General features: G+C 49.3%; 2 protein-coding genes across 5 annotated transcripts in view; both read left to right on the top strand.

The window, feature by feature from the left end:
* Window positions 1-10,451, top strand: part of DHDDS (dehydrodolichyl diphosphate synthase subunit) — a 29,527-nt gene extending 19,076 nt beyond the window's left edge. For 3 of the 4 annotated variants that reach the window (XM_028113714.2, XM_028113713.2, XM_028113717.2), the window contains exons 8-9: window positions 869-976; window positions 8,182-10,451. In XM_028113714.2, the coding sequence (XP_027969515.1) occupies window positions 869-976; window positions 8,182-8,421 (348 nt within the window). In that variant the 3' untranslated portion in view covers window positions 8,422-10,451. The remainder of the gene's footprint in view (window positions 1-868; window positions 977-8,181) is intronic. The other variant, XM_088022550.1, reaches the window with a different exon arrangement.
* A 1,148-nt stretch (window positions 10,452-11,599) lies between these two features.
* On the top strand, window positions 11,600-15,537 carry HMGN2 (high mobility group nucleosomal binding domain 2). The gene is made up of 6 exons (XM_028113721.2): window positions 11,600-11,807; window positions 12,808-12,852; window positions 13,029-13,058; window positions 13,412-13,462; window positions 14,130-14,225; window positions 14,686-15,537. The coding sequence occupies exons 1-6, from the start codon at window positions 11,793-11,795 to the stop codon at window positions 14,719-14,721; spliced, it is 273 nt and encodes a 90-aa protein (XP_027969522.1). The 5' UTR covers window positions 11,600-11,792; the 3' UTR covers window positions 14,722-15,537.
* Window positions 15,538-15,931: the final 394 nt, after the last annotated feature.

The raw sequence follows: 15,931 nt of genomic DNA, 5'->3' as shown, positions 1-15,931 counted from the left end.
ACTTCAAATATTTGAAAGAATGTCACTTTGAAGAAGAAACAGACCTGTTCCAGAGAAAAGACCTGAGACTTTGGTAGAAGTTCCAGGGAAGGTGACATTGGTTTAGCAGAACAAGCTGTCTTGACAACTAAAGTCAGCCCTCTTGAGGCACTGAACTCCTCACTACTAAAGGTATCAAGCGGTGGCTGTCAAGAATGTTCCAAAAGGAATTCTTACATCAGTGATTATTATGAGGGTTCATCCAACTCTGTAGTCTGACTGCTTTGTGTACATTATCTTGTTCAATTTTCATTGTACCTTAAAAACCAGGTATTCTTATTCCTCAGTTTTACAGTTGAGGAGACTGAGGCCCAGAGAGGTTAAGTAACTTGCCTCATGTCACATGGATGGTAAATGGTAGACCCAGGATCCGAAGCCAGGTAGTCTGGCCCCAGAGCCCATGCTCTTCACCACGTGTCCTACTCTGCTACTTAAAAATAACAGCCCCAGCTACCATTTGTTCATTGCTGACTTTTATCAGACAACATGTCTCCCAGATGACCTCTAAAGGGCCAAGAGCCAATAACATAATCCAGATGTTATTTCATAGTCCTAAAATTGGCTCTTAGAAAAATCCCGGTGGGAATGTTGATCTAGTCTTGCTATAGTTCTGCCTCACTGCACTCAGGTGCCTCAGATGACCCCTCCCCATGAGCGAGGGACTTCGGGACTGGCGGCGATGGTAGCTCCAGCTCGAGGTGCCCGGGCCCTCTTCATCTCTGGGCCCCTGGGTCATGCTCATCCTGCTCCTTCTTTGGAAGCCTGACCAGGAATATGTTCCAGCAACATGCTACTAAACTATCCTGTCTTCCTTCCCCCGCTTTCCCAGACTTCCCACTCCTGCTTGGTGTTCCAACCCGTTCTGTGGCCAGAATACACATTTTGGAACCTCTGTGAGGCCATCCTGCAGTACCAGATGAACCATAGCATGCTCCAGGTAAGAAAGAGTTCAGGTCTGGTCTGACTGGATGTGATGGAAGAAAAGGTTAGCATCGATTGACCACCTACTACTTAACATGAGGCACTTGCTAATAAGCATGTTAATGATGATAGTAGCTACTACTTGTTTACTATGTGTCAGGGACTGTGAACGTTTTATAGGTACTATATCATTTAATGCTCCCAAGATCCCAATGACCTGGGTATTATCAGCCCCAGTTGTGCAAGTGAATACATTGAAATTCTTTTGTTAAGGACACATAACCAGTAAGAGACAGAACTGGGATTCAAGTTACATGTCTTTAATCTCTTTGCCTCAGAAACACAGGAAAGACTTCTCAGAGAGATTGGCCATTCCCTGATGATATTAAACTAATAAAAGATTGTGGAAATGGAAGTATACAAAAGTCAAGCCTCTTCCAGAAGGGATTAAGAACAAAGTAGCACTGTCTTTCTATTATATAAAATGTGTTCTGCCAACATTTGAAGTTCTTTCAGTTTTGATCACCACATCTTGAAACAGGTTTTAATAGGAGGCAGAGTCACGTGCATCTGATTAGAATTCTTAATAATAATGGTAGTTTGTGTGGTGGTTAGTACGTTAGATGTTTTCAAGTAAGTTTTTTTACTTAACCCTTCCAGCAATCCCACCGGTTTGGTGTCTTCATTTTCCAAATCTGGAAACGGGGACAGAGTCACTGTCTCCAGGCCACAGACTTTTAAACCCAAAGCTGCCGCTGTTTTTTGAGTCTAGAAAGAAAATGGCCAGGAGGAAATAATGATTTAAGTCAGGGCTTCTTAATCTCCTTGGAGAATCTGATAAAAACCATAGACCATCTCCCTAGAAAAATTGCACAGATCATTCTAACATATGGCATTTTGCATAGAATTGTACTCATCACTGAAACACTTAGACTGCTACCAGGGGTTTACATAACCCCTGAAATCTGTCCATGAATCCCACATCCAGAACTCCTGGTATAAGTCAACCAAATCATGAAGCTTTGGTCATGTGCTTGGTCATTAGAATATGAAGAATTAAAAGAGGAAGTTCTGTTCAAGTGAAAGGAAAAACAGCAGAGTCTCAATTATCCACCATCAGTGAGGAATGAATATCAGATTTTTCCACATGACCAAAGCTCCTTTAAGAACCAAAATTTTTTTCTATCCTTTTTTGATGGAAAACTTTCCGAAATGTGTCTTGTACATAATCATTGACACCTAGTATATACCAGGCACTCGCTAATAATGATGATGGCAACTGCCATCTTAAAGCCCTTCATTGGACAGTGATGCCCTTGAAGGGTGGGACTGTTTGCCCTCAGCTAGATGGCCCCCAAATACTTGGCTTTGGGATTTCGTGTGTATTTTTGTGCTTCCTCCATCTCATTTTCTACCACCGTCAATGGCTATTTGACAGCATCCCTCCTCCTCTTCCTATTTACTGTTTTAAATCGGCTATAGGCAAGGAAACCAGTCAGTCAAGCTTGTTAGAAATAGGTCTATAAAGTGAGAGTAAACTGGCTTTGAGCCCAGAGGATGGTCCATGAGCTTTTGTGTATGGGTATACTCTCATCTCTGACTTTGCTACTCAGAAGCCTTTTATAGTAATTTCAGAGGACTTAACTTCCATTCATTGCATGAACATTTATTGAGTACCAAGTATGAGTCAGGGACTACACTAAGCATAAGATTCCTACCTTCGTGGAGCTTATAGTCTTACTTGAGATAGATAATAAACAAGTAAACAAATATATAAGATAATTTCAGACTGTAATAAGGCAGTGAAGAAAATAGAGTGATATACTAGAAAGTAATGAAGAAAGCAAGAGGTACTGCATAGAGAGTCAAGGAAGGCCTTTCTGAGGAGGTGGTTTTTAAGCCATGATATAAAAGAGGAGAAGCAGCCAGATGTGTGAAAATCTGGGGGTAAACAATCACTCTCTACAACAGGAGCAGTAATGTAAGGACACTGAGATCATCAAGTCCGGGTCTTGGAAGAACAAATGAAGAGGCCATCATGCAGGAGGGAGAAGGGTGTGAGATGAGGCTGGGTGGGAGTCAGGCCTCTGGTTATATAGGACCTTATGGGCCATGGTGACACGGCTGAAGAATTTTGGTCAGAGGAATGACAGGATCTGATTTACATTTTGCAACAATCACCCAGGATTTTCAGGGAAGCGGGAGTCAGGGAACAAACTCCTATAGTAGTCCAGGTGAAAGGATGTGCCTCAGGGTCAGGTGGTGGCTGTTGGGAGGGGGAGGGTTGAGTGGACCGAGATGGGGAAAAACAAGTTAAAAACAGAAACAAATGAAAGTAACTCTAAATTAATAATATAACCCCTAGAGAAAAGAATTTAGGTTATCTCAACATAGTTCTCTGACTATACATCTTTAGTGAGATATATTCTAAGGATAATACAAACTGAAAGGAAACTTAACCATTGTTCAAGAGGTTTTTGTTAGTGGTAATGTTGATGATATAATTTTGAAGTTCATGGATCTCAGAGGATAAAACAAAGTGAGTACAAATATTAATGTTACTAGTAATCCAGACGTGTAGGTTTTGGCCTGGGTGGTTGGGAGGATGGTTCTGCTATTTCCTGGGGTGAGGTGGGACATGTTTGAGGACAAGTATTAAGAGTCCCAATTTGTACTTGGGAATCCTAATTGCAAACATTTATCGAGTTCTTACCACATGTCAGGCATCCTTTACATGGATCTCTCTAGTGCTAGAAGGTCGATACCATGGTTATTGCCACCATTTTTAAAGTAAGGAAACCAAAGTTATAACAGAGATGTCCTGAACCCTTTTTTTTTCAGGGGGCCTCTTGGGGATCCTGGCCAGGCTTTATCTACTCAGGAGTCCTCAAAGCTCTGTTTCTAGAAATCTCAGCACCTCAGCAGAAGCACTTAGGGTAGATTCCAGACTAACAACATCCTCGCCAGTCTGGCCTCAGACCAGAGAGCTGGTCTTTCCAGTGTCTCCCTTTTATGTACCCTGTCTCATGACCAGACTAGACTCTTCATGGTTCCTTGTTCAGTTTCCCACCCTTCAGTTTCCAACCTCCATGTCTGTGTTCCCATCCCATTTCCCAAATTCCCATTGTTAAAATGTGAGCTGCTCTATCTCTAACCCCAGCACAGTGTGTCTCTGTTCCTACAGGAAGCCAGGGCGGAAGGCAGGGAGGTAGCTTCTGGACCTAGAGTAGCTCACTGGGATGAGCGTCCCTGGTGCAAGCTAAGGGAAGCAGGGACTCAGCTACAGGTTGTTTGGGGCTAGACCTTGGTATCTGAAGGGACCTTGGCAGTGTTCAGGTGATCACCCATCAGCTGTAGAAAACAGGGGCTGCTGGTAAAGCATGCAGTAAGACAGAGAGAACATCAGCAGGGGAGGGGTGGGTAGCAATGCAGAGCCACTGAGCCTCAGTTACAAGCTGCAGGAATGGAAAGTCCATGAGGGGTCACTGACGGAGATGACTAGTAAGTGTTTGGTCTATCTCTTCGGTAAGAATGGTATCACAGAGGATACGTGTTCCCACTAAACTTCCTTTGATGCATTTGTCAGAGATGAAACGTGAGGCAAAACTACTTTATTTCTTCAGGTAGTCGCTGTCTTCTCCTTAGGAAAAGTTAAAAGCTTGAACTGTTGTCTCAGACATCCCTGGCTTTGAACCATGGCGTTGCCTGCTAATCCTGCTCATTCTGGGACTGCCTGGCAATGACTTAACCCTGCAGAGTATCATTTTCCTCATCTGTAAAATGAGAGGAGTGGTGTCAATAAGAATGCCTGCCTGGGGCGCCTAGGTGGCTCTGTGAGTTCAGGGTCCAACTCTTGATTTCGGCCCAGGTCTTAATTTCAGGGTTGTGAGTTCAAGCCCCACATTGGGCTCTGCACTGGGCATGGCGCCTACTTAAAAAAAAAAAAAAAAAAAAGTCCTGCCTCACAGGTTTGTGATAGGGTGCAATGAGCTAATACGGCGAAAGTGCTGAGAGCAGTGCTGGGGCAGAATTCATCTTCAGAGAATAGTGGCCAGTATCCTTTCCCGTGTGTGGCTCTGAGCTCTTCATCAGAGTTCTCCTGTCTCCAGAAAAGCCATAGGCTCAGAGCACCCTTCTCATCCCGTGCCAGTACAGTTCCCTAGGCAGGAGACGCTGGGGGCACTTCAGTATGTGTGGTGTTTCTGGCAGGGGTAGCTGTCTCAGGCAGCCATCAGAAAGGCATCCCCCATGCTACTCACCTGGGCACGTTGACTGCGGCAAATGGGGACTTATGGGAGGACTTGTCATTGGCTAATAAATGTTTTGTAACCAAATGCCTACAGCCTCTCTCCAGGCCCAGACAGTGTAGCGGAAGACTTGAGGATTTATGTACTGGAGGGGCTATTACATCTTGCTCCCTAATTCTACTGAGAGAACAAGAGCGGACAGGCTTAATGCTCAGGAGAGGTTTAGATGAATAGGGCAGAGCTCCATTTCTCAAAGCGAGCTCCATGGAGCCCTTGCACCAAGACGGCATGAGGTCTGTACAAAAAGTCTCTAAGGAAATTATTGCTACCCACACCTGATTGGTCATTAAAAGGGAAAGTAGACAGTATGGTCAGGGAGAGAGAAATTGATTGTTAGGACTTCTTGAGCCTGGATTTTCTGAGGCTGAATACCTGAGAAGACTTAGAACACATCTGAAATGTGGAGGTAGATCGAGACCACGTGGAGGCTGGATAGACAGGCATTTATATGCACTGGTTCCTCACGCCACCCCTACAAAGTGCAGCTTATCCAGAGACACATTTCCCATGGGTCTCTTAAGAAGCTACCTTAGTGGAGAAACCAGTGGAACTTCAGCCTGCTGTGACCTAGGCCCTCCCTACCTCAGCCTCAGTGTCCTTATCTGTACAATGGGGAGGCTGGGCAGATGGTCTTTAGGAACTCCCCTGGCTCTGTCATCCTAACAGTGAATCTGATTCCTGGCAATTAGGGGCCAGGCCCTCCCTTGACTGCAGCCTCCCTGCCCGGCGCTCAGTCTGGGGATGCCGTCAGAAGAAGCCTGAGCCGCACAGAGTGACTTTAAGCAGCTCTATGTTTCCTCCCTCTGTGGTCGAGTATTCCCCTCCTTTCTGTCCTGCCAGTATTTACCTACTTGGCTTTGTCCACAAGCAGTGGTAAGAGAAGACTAGCTGACCGTGAATAGCCAGCCACCAAGTTGACCATTCATTTTCTCATTTTTCCTCAAGCCACCCATTGTGCAGAGGATTCACTCTGGCCTGGTCAAGCTCTTCAATCAATTCCATGTGTCTTTGCCATTATTCCCACTGCCTGATACTCTCCTCCCCCCATACACCCCACCTTTATCCAAATCCTCCCCGTTGGTTAAATCCCAGCTCAAATTCTGCCTGTCCATGCGGTATCACTGTTCCTTGATCATCATCAGCGACAATGTCTCTCTTCTCAGAGCTACGTGACCTTTTCTCTTGCCTCTCTGATGACCCTTAGGACATTCTGCCTTGTATTATGGGACTTTGTGTATAGATCTGTGTCCTAATCGGCCCATAAGCACGTGGATTGCTGAGACCATATCCTCCATATCCTGTACATCATACCCTAGTAAGGTCCTGTACACAAAGCATTCCTCCTGCCCAAGGCCAGGAAGAAGCCCTTCCAGCAAGATGGAAGGCCTTCACAGTGACTTCTCAAACTCTTCTAGGCTTCATAGCTCCATGTGTGAGCTCATCACCCTAGCAGAAGAGTGGCCTTGAATGCCTGGGTTCATATAGGAGCCTAGGGAGGGATTTTCCAGAATTTCCATTTGTCATCTCTATCCATACAGTAAACCTTGATTGCTGAGAGACCCTAGCAAATCATTTCCCTACTCTGAATTTCATGTCTGTCTCCAAAAGATAAAAAGTAGCTGCACTGAGAGGGTCAAGTGCTTGTGCACGTGTAAGATACTCTTTAAAGGGGGGAAGACAGAGCAATCCACGTGTGCAGGCTGTGTAGGACACAGGTACACAAATACTGTGCTACAAGGTAGAATGTGGTAAGGGTCGTCAGGGTATAGAACGCCAACTTAGCGGCAAAGTGTAGTTTCTTACACGTGGAATAGGTTTGGCAGGAGGAGCTCTGGAGCCACGGCTCCATGCCCAGTCAGGATGGCCTTGGTCCGGCTCCAGGGGGATTTTCCCCTCGCCAGGAGCTTCCTCCCTGCCCTCCTAGGGCCACCTGGTCAGTCAGTTGAGTATTTCACATGTACAGGGTGCCCAAAGTGCCAGAGAGGAAACACCACACGGTCTCTGCCTTCTGGGAGTTTATGGTTTGTCTGGAGATACACAAGTGAATGAGAAGTGCTGCCAGGGAGCATGATCCCTTCCCTGGTCAGAGCTGGTTCCAGGAGCCCTGAGCACTCGGGCAAGCCTTCACGTGCTTTATTTTCTAACAGAAGAAGTGGCCTATGGACACTAACACCTATTCTACTCGGTAGAATGCAGTAAGTGGCTTAAGAGAGCCGAACCTGTTTCTCACCACGTTTCTAGGAGGATCATTTGCTGGAAGAGTCAGGCCGGTCTCCCCACGGGAGGCAAGTCTGGAGCCAAACTCGGAAAAATAGTTGAGGGGGTTGGGAAGATGGCACCCTTAGAATGACCCGGGAAGCCAAAGGAAGTGAGCCATTGGCCGTGCCCCAGGCAGGAATAGGACCTTCCTTGCAGCAGAGAATAGACAATAACTTGTGAAATTGCTGTTTCTGTGTGAGAACCTGCAAATATGCAAGAGAGGGTTTTGCATATATTATCTCTAATCCTTAAAACCACTCTTCAAGGTAGACACAACCCCCACTTTACAGATGAAGAAATGAGGTTAGGAGAGGATTTGCCCAAAGCCACAAAGCTAGTTGGTGGGAGAACCAGAAGTCAGACCCACGTTCGCCTGGTTCCCTTCTAAGTGTGAGCCTGAGAAGAATTTCAAGAGAGACAGAGGCTCCCACCCAAAACAAACCAAGATGGACCCCAGAACTGCCGCTGCTGGACCTCTGCCTCATCCCCCCCCCCCCCCCCGCACAGCCACTCCCAAGCTCTTCCTGATCTGGTACAAACTCCCCATTGTTCCACTTAACTTGGCCCGCCTGGTGCCCCACCCCCTACCTCCTCCATCCCAGTTCCACTCACACCTAAAAATGATCTCCCCACCCTGACCCCCACTTTTCTCTAGCAGAAGGCCCGAGACTTGTATGCAGAGGAGCGGAAGAGGCAGCAGCTGGAGAGGGACCAGGCTGCAGTGACAGAGCAGCTGCTGCAAGAGGGGCTCCAGGCCAGTGGGGACGCCCAGCTCCGACGGACGCGCTTGCACAAACTCTCAGCCAGACGGGAAGAGCGGGTCCAAGGCTTCCTGCAGGCCTTGGAACTCAAGCGGGCTGACTGGCTGGCACGTCTGGGCACTGCATCAGCCTGAATGAGGCTGGCCTCCTGCCACTTTGCCCTGCCCTCTGCCTCCAGGGCCCCACTCCCCTCTCTTTTCTTGGTGAAAGGCGCCTCCCTCCTAATGATGAATTGTGTTTCCTTTGCTTGGCAGGGGAGCCCCAGAGGCCAGGTCTGCTGGCCATAGATAGACCTGTTGGACTGCCTGGGACAGTGGCCCCTGGGGAGGGTTGAGGTGATAGTCTCCCACAAGTACACTAAAGCCAGCTCTGGTCACCCATAGGTTTGGAGAGCAGGGAGCCCCAGGTCTTTGCTGCCTGTTCCTTCTGCCTCTGCCCCATCGACATGTGCTCCTAGATGCACTTTATTTTTTTTACCAGCACATCCTTCAACACACAGAATTTCAGGGCAGAGGTCTCCCCAAAACCCTAGCCCTTTACCCTTCCATCTTAACCTTCTACCCGACTTTCACAAAAGATTTGGCTCCACCTTGGATCTGCTGGTAAATAGCTAATAGGCAGCCAGCGTTATTTGGGCAAGGAAGAGGAGGGAGAGACAGAAAATTTGCCCATCTGCTGCTCCTCCCCCTGGGCTCTCCACCTGGGATTTGCTATTGAATCTCTACCCCCTCCCACCACACAGTACTGATTGCTCACTGAAAGGCTCAGCGCCCCCAATGGCGCGCGGAAGCCAGGCGGGTGATTACAATCCAATTACCTATTGTCGACTCAGCCCACACAAGCTTTTCTCCTCCTCTTGCAGGGCATGGGGCCAGGCTCCACGCCCCTGTGAGACCAGCCCCCTCCATGACTACAGGGTAACAGAAGGGCCTGTAGGCCCTGGTGAATCTAATCCACCACAGGCCTTCCCTGGAACATGTCACAGGACCCAGAGCACAGAAACAAGCGCTTCTCCCAACTGACTGCTGTCCTCACCATCTCAGACTCTGCTTCCTACCGCCTCAGTCTTTGAGACTTCTCTGTTCTTGACCTGGCCCCCTAAGTAGCCCCTGAGACTGATTTATTCTCAGCGTGGCGGAGTCTCCGCTTCTTAGGGCCAACACTGCCCAGCAGGGAGAAGAGGACCAAGTCAAGGGCCGTGTCCTTTCCCTTACCTCTCCCTGCCAGGCCTTGCTGCAGAGCTGCTGAGAGGATTAGTGCCTTTGAAGGGCTGTCTGCCTGAGCAGCTCTGCTTCAGGTGCCCGGAGCAGCAAGCACCAGCCTTTAACACCAGCCAAACACCACTATGTTTAGTCTTCCCATTTTACTTTCTGCGAACTGTTTCCCCAGCACCTCCCTCTAGGGGAGAGGCGGGGTCTTGCAAGCAGTGCTCCCAGCAAAGTCTTTAAACCCCTAACTTCCCCGTATTCCAGTCTCCTCTTCCCCTTCCTGTGCCAGGATACCTGGCACAAGAGACCCATTGGCCATCATCCCTTCTCCCAGAATCAGGCAGAAATGCCAGACACTGCGATTGAGAAGCCAATCAATGCACCCTTTGGCAAGCCCCCCACACACACCTGGCATTCCCCACAACCAATCCCTGGCACAGGGTTCCCAGAGAGCAGGTGCTGTACATTTTCCAGCTTTATAATGGGGCTGTTGACAGCTTTAATTAGGGAGGCATGAATTATGCGGCTATAATGCAGAGCCCTACAATTAAGGCGGGAATGAGGGGCTGGAGGCAACAAACGGAATCTGCCCAGTGAGCCTGGCTATTGAGTCCTGTCTCCGTTCTGTGTCTGACTTTCCCTAATATGACTGAGGTACAGCAGAGATGATTAATGGAGCTGGTGTCTCTCTTTGGCGTATTCTGGAGAAGGTACACAGAGTGGGATGTGTAGGGGCTGAGGGACCACTACTGCCAAGGTGCAGGAGCTGCAAATAGTTGATAGGGACTCACTGTGATTGCTTTCTGCCCGCAGGATTTGTACAAACCAGCTCAACCCTTGCCTCAAGAAAGTAGGTGGGACCTATTTAAATGTCCTCTTAGCTGTGAGCCAGTCCCCCACTTGAGGATATTGTGTTCTTGTGTTTTCCTGGGTTTCAAATAGAATTTTAAAAATTCTTTCTTAGATGTAAAACTTGTCTACAAACAGTACAACAGAAGAACACCTGGTTTTGCGGCTGCAGTTGTCTGCCCTTTCTCAGGTGCGCTTGGCTACCTCCAGGATCCCCAGCTTTGGGAGCGTGCGGGGTGGGGGAGGCAGTGGAAAAGCCCTTTTGCCATCCCAACACCTGTTCCTCTACTTGTTTCCTGATCCCCGGTCGCTTTCCTCCACCCTCCTTGTCCTCCCGCAAGTGAGAGGAAGCCAGCCTGCCAGTGTGGAAGGAGGGATTTCGCCAGCTGCGTTTGCAGCGCCCGGGCTTGGTGGCCGCGTCGGGTGGGGGCAGCTGAGCTTGATGTCTCCAGAGCGGGTGGAGCGTAGGGGGAGGGGAGTGCTAGTAGGCCTAGGCGGCTGCTCTCCATCATTCTGTGGCGGGGTTCCGACGTTCGGGAATACAGGGACCTAAGGGAGCCACTCGACAGGCTTTGGGGTGGGGGGCTTCGTTGGCATTTGGGGAGGCGGCTGAGAAGCGGGTGCTGAAAGGACAGCTCCTACCTGCCCCACTGCACCCGAAAGGGACCTCTGCGTGTAAAGTCTCCCCCCTCGAACCCCCACCCCACCTCGAGCAGACTGCCTTCCAGGTGAGGAGCACGAGAGGATTCCTCGGAGTGGCAGCTTGGAAGGATGCACGTCCGGCTGCGCCAAGCTGGCTTCCCCGCTCTTTCCCCACTTCAGCGTCTGCCTTGGCCCTGGGAATTGCAGCCTGTGCCTCCACGCCGCGCGCTTCCTCCCGCCTCTGGCGGAGAAGGGCGGTGCGGCCAGGCCTCGAAAACCCTTCTTCTGGGGCCCCCAGCGGGAACAGGAAGGAAAGCGGCCGAGATGCGCCCTAAGTGTCGCATGGCTTGGAGAAGTGGGTAGCTGGGTTGCATAAGGTAGAAGGAACTTGGTAGTTTGCAAAAGCCAGCTCTTGGCGGGAGCCGAAACGCAGAGCCCGCCGACTCGCACACACACCCCCTCCCCTCGTTTATTGCCATCGACGCGCGCCTCCCCCCACTGCGCCCCCACCCCCTAGGCGCGCCGCCGTCTCGCGCGCCCTCCCCCCGTACCCCCCTCCTCACTCCCTCCAGAGGAGGTGAGTTTAAACCCCGCCCACGTGACCCCAGCTGGGCCAATGAGCGGCGGCGGGAGGTGAAATCCGGTTCTAACCGGTCCGGGGCTCCCAGCGCTATAAAAACTTTATAAACCCCCCGGAGCCCGAGCAGTGTGAAGAAGAAGAGGCGAGAACGACCCCCGGACCGGCCAAATCCCGCGCGCCGCTGCATCCCCGCGTCCAGCGCTTACGTCCCGCCGCCGTCGCCACCATGCCCAAGAGAAAGGTACGTGGCGCGAGGGCCCCAGGCGCTGGGCCGCCACTGCCGCCGCCACTACCGCTGCTGCTGCCGCCGCCGCCGCTTCCCCGGCTTCGGGGCGCGAGCATCGGCGCCGGGCTGGAGCAGGCTCAGACGCCCTGCACAGGGGCTCGAGGCGGTGTCAGGCTGCCCCGGGCTAACCCTGCGCGGCTCGGCTGCCCGCGGGCGCCAGAGGCCATATTGGAGGAGCGGCGGCCGCGGCGGGAGGAGCCATGTTGGCGGCTGTTTATCCCGCTCCTCTCGGGTTCGACGTGCCCGCCCCGCGCCCCCTCCCCCATCGCCAAGCCCCCTCCCCTCCCCGCAGGCGGGCAATTCAAACCCGAAAGGGCGGGAAGGCGGCGCTCGGGCTTGGCGGGCGGGGGAGCGCGCTGCCGCCAAAAAACCGCCGCCGTGAGGGGGCGGGGCCCGTGTCCCTTGGGGCGGGGCTTCGCTGTGTGGCCCCGCCTCCGCCCACGGCCCCGGCGCACGGGACTCGCGCCGGTGCGCGCTGCTGCCGCCCACGAGTTCCCCCGGCTGCGCGCGCCTCCAGTCTCCCGCCCTCGACGGCTGCCATGGAAACGGCGCCCGGGCCCCGCCTCCGGAGGGGTTTGTTTGCACCATCTGCAGCTGTTGCTTCTGCCTGGCGCCGCGGCGCGGGCTGCGCTCCTCCGCGCTCCTCGCTCCAGTTTAGCGCGCGCTGCCCCGGGCGGCTTGGCGGAGGCTCCCAGCCGGCTGGGGCTCAGACGCCCACCTTTGCTGCGCGCTTTGGGCCATTTCGGGCGTGATGGTTGTATAGAGGAGCAGTCAGATCTTTGAGCACTTCGGGCGTTATAGGAGCTGGGGATGCTAAAACCGGAAGATTCGTATGGAAAAGTTGTGTGCAAGGCTTCCCCCTTCGGTTTTCTTGCTTAGGACTGTTACGCTTAGTGAGTCCTTAAGAATTGCTTTAGAAGCTACAACTTTCTTAGGCTTTGTTTGTGTTTTATAGGCTGAAGGGGATGCTAAAGGAGATAAAGCCAAGGTGAAGGATGAGGTGAGTCTTAAAAAGCTTTGGGACTCCTTTGCTGGCAATTAACCACACCTCTAGTCCCGAATTTCCCTAAGCTTTCTGCACTTCCGGTAGTCTAGATCAAACTGATGAGAAAATTTTTTATCTTTTGATTTTTCTTAACTGTCCTATTTCTAATCTTTTTTTTCTTCTTTTAATAGCCACAGAGAAGATCTGCAAGGTTATCTGCTGTAAGTGTCTGTTATTAAATTATGTTTATCCCTGAAACTAAAAAGCATGAAAAATTTCCTTTGTTTCCCGTGGGTTATGATTAGTAGCTGCTTTTGAATGATCTACTCTCTTATGGGCTCTCCTGTTTGATATTTGCTGGTTCTGAAATTCTGGTGGCTGTAGCCAACGTGGGACACCTTGGTGTGTTACTTTAAATGGGTTCCTGAAGATAGGAAACTCCAGCGGAAAGCCAACCCCAGAAGCTTTATGAAATAGAAGAAACTTTCGTGCCAGTGGTCCTGTGGTTTGGCGGTGGGTTGTTTTCTTTGGTCCATCATACTAATGTTCTCTTCCTCTCTCCCTGAAATAAAAGAAACCTGCTCCTCCAAAGCCAGAGCCCAAGCCTAAAAAGGCCCCTGCAAAGGTGAGTGGAACTGAGAGACCAGGCTGCTTCTAGGAGTTGCATAAGGCTGTGCCGTTTTCCACGTTGCTGACAGTTCTGTATAACGGCTTCATCCATTGACACAGACTTGATATGAGAAAGTTATCTGGACTGGGCCTTAAAACTATGTTGGAATTGGTCATTTTCACAGTATGAGGCCTGTCCTTCAGCATCTTAATTCAGCACAGTGATGACTCCATTTATAGATTAGAATACCTATTGTTTTGATAGCTTGCCTTATTTATCCCTGACATTTGTAGTATTGGTTTTCTAACCAAGAACTCTCTCATCAGGATAATAATGGAACAACAAGGTCCGGGGTCGGGGGGAGGGTGGTCATCAGCTTACAGAAGATTGTACATTTAAAACCCAGGTATTCAAGGTGCTGTTTTCTTCTATTATTTACACTCAAATAAAAACTTGTATGCTAAAGACCACAGCAAATGATAATTTGGTCTTGTTTTGATCCGTTTTTATCGATGGGGGAGGGTTTATAGTTTGTGTATGTGTTAACATACACAATCCTGTTATAAACAATTCTTTGATTGTTTGATAAACAATCCTGTGTCATACAGAATTTTGCAGACCATACCCTGCTAATGCGAAATTAGAAGAAACTACTCTATTTTTTCTCCCTTCCCCTTTTTAGAAGGGAGAGAAGGTACCCAAAGGGAAAAAGGGGAAAGCTGATGCTGGCAAGGATGGGAATAACCCTGCAGAAAACGGAGATGCCAAAACAGACCAGGTACAACTGCTATTTCACTTTTTGTGAAGTTGGCTCTGAGCCAGTTACCAATCCCAAAAGCTTTTATTACCTTTCTCCTGCGTCTGTATTGCCCAAGTCTGCTTTTCAGTCCAGAGTTTGCTTATGGTTTTTCCGTTAGCTTAAATTCTGGGTTCTTAAAGTCTCTGCCATCCAATAACGGGCACTGTAGTGTGAACTCCGTGTCCCAAGCTCATGCTACACCATAGAGTTTTCAAGCTGAGGATAAACTTCCCTTCTAATGCTAATGTGCCCCCTTCCCTGATTGTACAGTGAGGTCCAGAGGGAAAGTTACCAAGTTATTCTCAAAACAAGGACTGCATCTTGAAGGATCTAAAATCTGAACCTGAGTGTGGGAGCAAAGTAGTGCTAGGGATGGGATGTGAATGAAAATAGCGTCAAATCTGTAGGTGGTAACATCGTATTAATCTTTTTCTTCTAGGCACAGAAAGCTGAAGGTGCTGGAGATGCCAAGTGAAGTGTGTGCATTTTTGATAACTGTGTACTTCTGGTGACTGTACAGTTTGAAATACTATTTTTTATCAAGTTTTATAAAAATGCAGAATTTTGTTTTACTTTTTTTTTAAGCTATGTTGTTAGCACACAGAACACTTCATTGTTTTGGGGGAAGGGCATATGTCACTAATAGAATATCTCCAAAGCTAGATTGATAAAAGGGGAAAAACACCTTTCCCTTCTAGTTTTGAGAAACTTCCTCTTGGCTCCCAGGAGGAGGGATTCCTTGATGTTGACACACATGAGCCGCCTTGGCACAAACCCCTCGGTGGTGTGGAAAAACTAAAACTCATTTTTTTATGTCTTCTTCTCCCTGTCTGCCTTCAACATAGACTTGACTCCCTTAAACCCAGAGACCTGTTGGAACCTGACCCCCAAGACATGGTTCCCAGTATGTCAGGCAATCTGGACTTTACAGTGTCACCACTGAGATGGCATCCCTCAAAAAAGTTCCTTTTTTAGCTCGTGGATCTTCAGATTGATAATTCTGCCATTTTCATTTCATTTCCTGAAAGTCAGGGTCGGCTTGTGAAAAGTTGTTAAACAACATGCTAAATGTGAACTGTCAACCCTCACTCTAAACTTTCCCTGTTCAGAGCATCTACATGAAGACTTCATTGGGTTTTATAGTGGCTTTCTGATTTTGGTAGTCCATTGAAGAAGGGAGTTTGAAAGTTGTTGTATACTGTTAACGATTGTCTGCCCATGTCCTGCCTGAAATACCATGATTGTTTATGAAAAGTATCTTTAATAAAGCTGGATACAGTTTGGCTTGGAATGCTGCCTCTAATCTTTTCCCAGGAATGGGGGAGCCTGGTTTCTCCAGGTCTCTTGGGACAGGATGCATTCTGGTGTGAGGTGTAGAGGTTTCAGGTACAGCCGTTCTGGTCTCGAGTCCGTCTGTAGAACACGGTGCAGTTAGGAAAGATCCCTGGAGTGGACTGGTGAGAGGCCAGGAGCAGAGGAGTGATTTCTGTACTTGGTTACGCAGCATTACCTGAAGTGTATTTTTAAAGGCAGAGTTTGGGTAGGTCTGAGGTTTTGGCCTGGTAGCGGACAGCAGAAGAGCCTTTCCACTTCATTCACACTTAAAGTCTCTATAAAACTAGAAAATTAGTAGGTCCAACTATAGTCCTTGTGTCAGGAAAAAATGCTTTTGTGTCTGTATACAT

The sequence above is a fragment of the Eumetopias jubatus genome, unplaced genomic scaffold (assembly GCF_037043125.1).
Source record: "Eumetopias jubatus isolate StellerSeaLion01/CBP00866 unplaced genomic scaffold, mEumJub1_p1.0 scaffold_4, whole genome shotgun sequence".
Lineage (NCBI taxonomy): Eukaryota > Metazoa > Chordata > Mammalia > Carnivora > Otariidae > Eumetopias > Eumetopias jubatus.
This window is presented reverse-complemented; position numbering and strand designations above follow the sequence as displayed.

What these genes read in the sequence shown, in the direction of transcription:
- HMGN2 (XM_028113721.2), top strand. An exon ending in AAGCCAAGGTGAAGGATGAG is followed by an intron (nt 12,853 to 13,028) that starts GTGAGTCTTAAA and finishes TTCTTTTAATAG; the next exon opens with CCACAGAGAAGATCTGCAAG. An exon ending in GAGATGCCAAAACAGACCAG is followed by an intron (nt 14,226 to 14,685) that starts GTACAACTGCTA and finishes TTTTTCTTCTAG; the next exon opens with GCACAGAAAGCTGAAGGTGC.